Source organism: Coregonus clupeaformis, chromosome 30 (assembly GCF_020615455.1).
Source record: "Coregonus clupeaformis isolate EN_2021a chromosome 30, ASM2061545v1, whole genome shotgun sequence".
Taxonomy (NCBI): domain Eukaryota; kingdom Metazoa; phylum Chordata; class Actinopteri; order Salmoniformes; family Salmonidae; genus Coregonus; species Coregonus clupeaformis.
The window spans coordinates 5,505,383-5,513,206 of NC_059221.1; the positions used below are offsets into that span (position 1 = coordinate 5,505,383).

General features: G+C 42.0%; 1 protein-coding gene across 5 annotated transcripts in view; it reads right to left on the reverse strand.

Annotated features, from left to right (window-relative positions):
• Positions 1 to 7,512, reverse strand: part of LOC121545946 (sterile alpha motif domain-containing protein 11) — an 86,593-nt gene extending 79,081 nt beyond the window's left edge. For 2 of the 5 annotated variants that reach the window (XM_041856885.2, XM_041856883.2), the window contains exons 1-2: positions 6,795 to 7,512; positions 5,054 to 5,145 (exon numbers count right to left, since the gene is read on the reverse strand). In XM_041856885.2, the coding sequence (XP_041712819.1) occupies positions 5,054 to 5,145; positions 6,795 to 7,260 (558 nt within the window). In that variant the 5' untranslated portion in view covers positions 7,261 to 7,512. Of the gene's footprint in view, positions 1 to 5,053; positions 5,146 to 6,514; positions 6,588 to 6,794 lie in introns of those variants that run through there. The other 3 variants (XM_041856884.2, XM_041856887.2, XM_041856886.2) reach the window with 3 other exon arrangements.
• Positions 7,513 to 7,824: the final 312 nt, after the last annotated feature.

The window sequence follows — 7,824 nt, forward strand, 5'->3', positions numbered from 1 at the left end:
CCTTAACCCTAACCCTAAACTTAACCCTAGCACCTAACCCTAACCCTAACCCTAAAACTAACCCTAGATCCTAACCCTAACCCTGGAGACTGTTATCTCCCTCACTAACTTTAAGCATCAGTTGTCAGAGCAGCTTACCGATCACTGCACCTGTACACAGCCCATCTGTAATTAGCCCACCCAACTACCTCATCCCTATATTGTTATTTACATTGTTATTTATTTTGCTAATTTGCACCCCAGTATCTCTATTTGCACATCATCTTCTGCACATCTATCACTCCAGTGTTAATACTAAATTGTAATTATTTTGCACTATGGCCTATTTATTGCCTTACCTCCATAACTTACTACATTTGCACACACTGTATATATATTTTGTATTGTGTTATTGACTGTACGTTTTGTTTATTCCATATGTAACTCTGTGTTGTTGTTGTTTTTATCGCACTGCTTTGCTTTATCTTGGCCAGGTCGCAGTTGTAAATGAGAACTTGTTCTCAACTGGCTTACCTGGTTAAATAAAGGTGAAATAAAAAATAAAAAAATAAAGTAGTGAGACAGACAATGATGAGGCAGGCTGCAATGCATGAAGCAAAGGAGACACACAGCGAGAGGAAGCAAGCAGAGAGAGAGGTTAGTAGTACAGTGTTTTAAATGGGGTCCCCTGAGAGAATCTGTAATCTTATCAAACACATTCATAACTTGTTTCTCTTCAAATGGGTATAGAATACAACATGTTAGAGTCAACTAAGGGCCTTCTTCACTGGTGTACTTTAGCAGTTTTCAACACAGACAACTGAATTGCAGTGCAGCTCACAAGAGATACTAAGAACATGAACATAATTAATAAGATAACATATTTCAATTTAAACATCTCCAGATCCTATTTTTTTTTTACTTTTCTAGTGTCCAGTCCAAATTCACTATTTTGGGAGAGATGACCTGATGTGCATTTTGTGTAATTTTTAACTATAGAAAAGTACACTAGGCATTCCCTATAGACCTGCATGAAAATGCAATCAAATGCAATCAAACAATACAGTTCTAATCTCGATCGCCCACTGATGTTTATAGTTTATACATTTTATTGTATTTCTTTACTACATCACTGATTATCATGGGTTTCAACCTGTGCCACTTTCTGCTACTTGAATGCCAAACAGGAGGCTATCTACAATGTATTGCATTCTGCCGTGCCAGGGAAGACATAAATAAGAAGATAAGAGCTACAGGTAGGCCTACAGTGTGTTTTTTTGGCAGTCATTTCAGGTTTGTTCAAATCCCAGTCTTAGTTTGTGAAAACAATTCACAGGAACTCGCACTGCTCATCAGGCAGTAGATAGAAAATAACAAACCATCACCAGCCATCAGACAAGCACGTCTGTGGAGAGAAAAGCCTGCCACTTCTGGCTAAGCAAACAACAGGCACTGGCAACAAGGAGGTGTGTCCACTGCAACAAACAGTACTATTACAATAGGCTTTTCTGTCAGGACTCAGAAGGGCAACTCATTGCAAGGTTCTTGAGTCATGTCACTCTATGACTGTACATTTTTCTGTCAGTAAAAATGACATACATTTAGAAAATCAAAAGACAATTTGCAGACAACCCTAACACTATTTATTGTGCCTCTGTTTAACTGCAGTAGGATCCATTTAGCCTACAGAGTAAAGCCAACAAGCCAGTATACCTATTAACTTATATTCATTTCTGAAAATGATATATGTTGAATTTCCCCCAAACTCATCTACTTTTTACATTTAGCAGACGCTCTTATCCAGAGCGACTTACAGTTAGTGAATACATACATGTTCTTTTTTTTTTTCATACTGGCCACCCGTGGGAAACAAACCCACATCCCTGCCGGCCAAACCCTCCCCTACCTTGGACGACGCTGGACCAATGGCGACAGAGCCTGGACTCGATCCAGGATCTCTAGTGGCACAGCTAGCACTGCGATGCAGTGCCTTAGACCACTGCGCCACTCGACTACTTCTATAGTCTCCGCAAACTCTCTTTTTAGCCAATGCATCCCATTTGAAATTCATTTTCTATGGACCCTATGTGGTGGTGTATATCTGTTTCTTGGCTGTGAAAAACGTCACCGGTTTACCTGTATCACTCAAACACCTCTGGCTTATCTAAACCGCCTTTGCCTTGCGTGCCTCGCGCACTTTAATCAGCAGTAGCCACGCTCAGTAACTCGCTAAACCTCTTATGCCCTTCCCTCAAGATTAGCGGTTGGGAACGACGACAGATGCGCTCCGTAGCAATAAAAAAAACACACACGGCGCACCTGTGTTGAACAGATTCGACGACGGTGAGCCAGTGAAGCACTCAAAGCTGCCACACTGGCACAGACACCACGCCTGTGACGCCTCACAGCCTGCATGGCATGATGTCGTTAGCTCAGCCAAACGGGCACCACATGGCAAACACAGCCCGGTGCAACAGCTAGGTGAGGGACTGCAGCAATGGACAGAAGAGCCATGATAATTAGATAAATCTAGCAAGGGGAGCATGACTAGTCACCCATTCATATTACTTATTAACCTTGTCTAGAATTGTCCCATTCATTCTGGGCTTCATGTAGTAATTTGAGCCAGTGTTGATGTCAATGCCGTGTTAGCATCTGTGAGTAATGACAAATTAATTTATATTCAACAGTGTTGTAGTCTATCTAGTCATTTCCATTTTGCAGTACTTGGTGGTAGTTGAACTAAATTCAAATCTAGGTAGTGTATTTAAAACTGTGACAATGATAAATATACTGTAAATGTCCATTGGGGTGTGGGCAGGGTAATTGTCCGTTGGAGGAGGGATAGTCAACCGGCAGAACAAAAAAGGTGAGGTATAGTGGTCAAAATGTATTTAAGGTTAGGGTTAAGGTTAAGGTTAGGCATAGCTTCAGTGCAGTTATAGGGTTAGCCTTAGGGAAAGGAATAAAAGTTACAATTGGTTAGTGTACCGCCATTTGCCGCCATTTATTTTCTGCCAGTCCATGACAGGCTGTTAGACATATGGGAATATATGGTATGAAACTATCAGCACTCGCCCAAGCATTGAGCATTCAAGACCAATATTCGGAATAAGTTATTTCACAAAAGGCAGATCAGAATGGATTATTGAGTATATTGATTGCACACACCCTCTAGACCAGTGGTTCCCAAACTGTGGGGCGCGAGGGGTCGGCAGGGGGGGGCACGGGTGTGACAGTTCCTTAAAAAAGTATATAACACTGAACAAACATATAAACGCAACATGTAAAGTGTTGGTTCCATGTTTCATGAGCTGAAATAAAAGATCCCAGAAATGTTCCATGTGCTTATTTCTCACAAATTTTGTGCACAAATTTGTTTACATCCCTGTTAGTGAGCATTTTTCATTTGCCAAGAAAATCCACCCACCTGACAGGTGTGGCATATCAAAAAGCTGATTAAACAGCATGATCATTACACAGGTGCACCTTGTGCTGGGGACAATAAAAGGCCACTCTAAAATGTGCAGTTTTGTCACACAACAAAATGCCACAGATGTCTAACATTTTGAGGGAGCGTACAATTGGCATGCTGACTGCAAGAATGTCCACCAAAGCTGTTGCCAGAGAATTTAATGTTAATTTCTCTACCATAAGCTGCCTCAAACGTCGTTTTAGAGAACTTGGCAGTACATCCAACCGGTCTCACAACCGCAGACCACGTGTAACCACTCCAGCCACCCAGACAGCTGATGAAACTGTGAGTTTGCACAACCAAATTATTTCTGCACAAACTGTCAGAAACCATCTCAGGGAAGCTCATCTGCACGGTCGTCGTCCTCACCAGGTTCTTGACTTGACTGCAATTCAGCGTCGTAACCGACTTCAGTGGGCAAATGCTCACCTTCGATGGCCACTGGCACGCTGGAGAAGTGTGCTCTTCACGGATGAATCCCGGTTTCAACTGTACCGGGCAGATGGCAGACAGCATGTATGGCATCGGTGGGCGAGCGGTTTGCTGATGTCAATGTTGTGAACAGAGTGCCCGATGGTGGTGGTGGGGTTATGGTATGGGCAGGCATAAGCTACGGACAACGACAATAATAGCATTTTATCTATGGCAATTTGAATGCACAGAGATACAGTGACGAGATCCTGAAGCCCATTGTCGTGCCAATCATCCACCGCTATCACCTCATGTTTTAGCATGAAAATGCACGGCCCCATGTCGCAAGGATCTGTACACAATTCCTGGAAGCTGAAAACGTCCCAGTTCTTGCATGGCCTGCATACTCACCAGACATGTCACCCATTGAGCATGTTTGGGATGCTCTGGATCAATGTGTACGACAGCGTGTTCCAGTTCACACCAATATCCAGCAACATTCCACAAGCCACAATCAACAGCCTGATCAACTCTATGCGAAGGAGATTTTCTGATCCACGCCACACCTTTTTTTTTTAAGGTGTCTGTGACCAACAGATGCATATCTGTATTCCACGTCATGTTAAATCAATAGGTTAGGGCTTAATGAATTTATTTCAATTGACTGATTTCCTTATATGAACTGTAACTCAGTAAACTCTCTGAAATTGTTGCATGTTGCGTTTATATATTTTTATGTATATATATATATATATATATATATATATATATATATTTAGGAACTCAGTCCAGCTTTCAACTTACTCTTGAATGTTCCCCAATGCTGGAAGGGGGGCCTGAGTGAAAACGTTTGGGAACCCCTACTCTTGACCACCTATTACTGTTAACAAATATATCTCCTTTCATTTAATAAGAGCTTGTGACCGCTTTCCTTTCCCCTCTACCAACTATCAATAAAAGCAGTTAGAAAAAACCAAAGGAGTGGAAATCGCTTACACTCCTTAAAAAATAGCAATGCTGCTTACACTGTGTCTTCAATTCAGATAAAACACAGTCGAGAGCAAGCTTTTAGCCCATTCGTCAACACAGCCAATTGAGTTCAGCATGGCTACATACACGTTTGAAACCAACGATGAATTAAGAAAAACAGATGTAAAAATGGAAAGGCTGATGGAACCATAATCTTACCACTGGAGACGAAATTCGACACCCAGGGCAATCACAGATTGGAGGATGTACCTGTAAGATTCCTTTGGACATAAGGGTCTTCAAACTTTTCCCTGAGAGAGAGAGAGAGAGAGAGAGGAGAGAGAGAGAGAGAGAGAGAGAGAGAGAGAGAGAGAGAGAGAGAGAGAGAGAGAGAGAGAGAGAGAGAGAGAGAGAGAGAGAGAGAGAAAGAAAGAGAGAGAGAGAGAATGAGCAATAATAAAACAATAGACCATACTCACACAGCACCCACAGAATTCAGCAACTGTAAATCAATTATATGGAATAACCTACATATGGAGGTGATTATAAAATGACTGGATCTTCAGTAGCCTTAAGTATATTTGTATAGTGAATATAAGACTATGTTATCAGAGTCTACACCTGAAATGCACACAAAGGGAAATAGAAAACATTACAACAACAAAAAAATTGTGCAACACTAAACTTGGATTATTGTTGAATGATCATGACTCCAAAACCAAAATTTTACATAAACATTACTTTGGAACTGCCAGGTTGTCAAACCAAATTACCTTATTAGTTTCACTGATGAGTTCTAGTTGAGCCCAGTGTGGTAAGATAGGCCTACATATGTATACATGGGCTACTGTCACTGTATCTAAACTCAGATATGAAAATATCCATAATTGGGCTGTCATTTTTTACACCCTCATCCAACAGAACTTGGGGCAACGCGTGTCAGTTCCGTATGAGTAACCTGGGGTGAGTTGGGGTTCAAAAACAATTGCGCGTGCGGCCAGCGCAAAAACACGTAATTATTCAAATAGGCCCATAGTAAGTAAACAGCTATAGCATTTATTATTCTTATTGTAAATAATTTCATAAACATCTTCCGATAACTTTGTTTTGTCTGAGCCACTGTAAAACTTTTCAAACCAAAATACTAGCCAACTAATAACATCAAACATATCATAGACCTACTCATTTGAGTGTCCCGGATTTTAGTTTACTATGTTACGTCTACCCCTGAGTCCAGGTTAATATTTTGGATAGTTGCAACTCAACCATAATCCACCTGAAATAACCAAAAGGGTCAGGAATAGGCTTCAACTTCGAGTAGAGTAGCCTAAAAATAATTATGTTCCCACCCTTCAACATCATTATGTTCTATTGAGACATCAACACCCTTTCGTTTACTATGTTACGTCTAAACCTGAGTCCAGATTAATATTTCGGATAGTTGCAAAAGCAACCATAATCCACCTGAAATAACCAAAAGAGTAAGGAATAGGGTACAACTTCTAGTAGTCTAAAATAATTCCATTCCCTGTCTCCATCATCATTCTGTTCTGTTGAAGTGTCAACACCATTTTAGCCTGCTGTTACACTCAACACTCAACGGAATGATACCCCACAACGTCTATCAACTGTCATATAATGTTTTAACATTACTGAACCCTAAATATGAAAGTTTTTCACCTTAGTCCAGGACTCCTGACGCCCCGTTTTGAGAATGGTCGCTGCCTGTGAAGATACAGCGACGTATGCGCCTTTTCTCATCTCTCTCCTTACGCACTGTAGTTGGTGTATATTACTGAGTATAACCCTTTAACTACGAAACGCAGAACCAACCCATGGAAACAGAATTTCCACTCACCAAAACAATGACAAAATCCTTCACTTAGGTATCATCCTTAAAATAAACATAGCCCTACTGTAAAAAAATTACTCTTTAGATATAATACTTGCTGTTGCCTACCTTTGTGCCTTATACTTCGTTTCCAATCTTTGGCGGTCTCCCTTCCACTGACAAACTGGAACTCATTCGGGGTGAGCCACTCGCCCCGGTATTTGATTGAGGGTCCCTTACTACCTTGGCACAGTTTGTTAATGTATAGTAAAGCCTTGTTCTCCCCGCATTCCACCTCGATGCATGGTTCCCCGTTGTCAAAAAATGGCTGAAAGTCGGGGATTGAGGAAAACCTCTCCAGCATTAAGTCGTCCGGGTGATGGTGAAGGTGCTGCTGCTGGTGCTGGTGATGCAGCGCCGAGTCGTGGAGCCCCAAATACGCACGGTGATGGGCGAATATATGGTCGTATTGCGGTGGATGCGGGGTCACCACGGGGATAGTAGTGGCATTTAAAGGGGCCGGGTATTCGGACTGGTTGAAGGCAGCCAATGCCATATCGTCCCCATCCAGTCTCTCCTTTTTGATGGCAGGCATGTTACTGGGAGCGAAGCGCTGGTAACAAGTGATTAGCAGCTAGTCTGACCCAACTTGTGTGTCCTCTTTTCAGAGTTGGTCAGTCGCCCCAATCTTGAAGACGCGCCACTTTGTTTTACGCAGGGCTCCGGTGTTGCTCGGTGACAGCGGTCTGTTGAACTTCCCCGAGAGATTGCCATTAACTAGTTTCCAGCTCTTTTAGCCGCGGCACTCTCATCCGCCACACTCACAGCTCCACTCGCATGGGGTTCTCGCAGTGCTCCTGCCTACCACATTTAATCGGACTCGCGCTACTAATACCTGACATGGTTGAGTGGCCAGACCTTAGCCGTGGACATCACATTATGTCATTATCCACAATGATCATTGACACATTCCCATGTGCTCTTCAGTTTAGTCTTTTTTAAACAGTATTATTATGGTGTTGGTCTGTCTTATTATAACTGCCTTTATTTATTTATGTTTACAGTTACTGTTGTCCTCCGTGCCTTCCAATGGGCTAATATTACGCGAAACTGTCTACTTGAATAGTAGCCTAAACAACACAGGCTATAACGTCTTTTA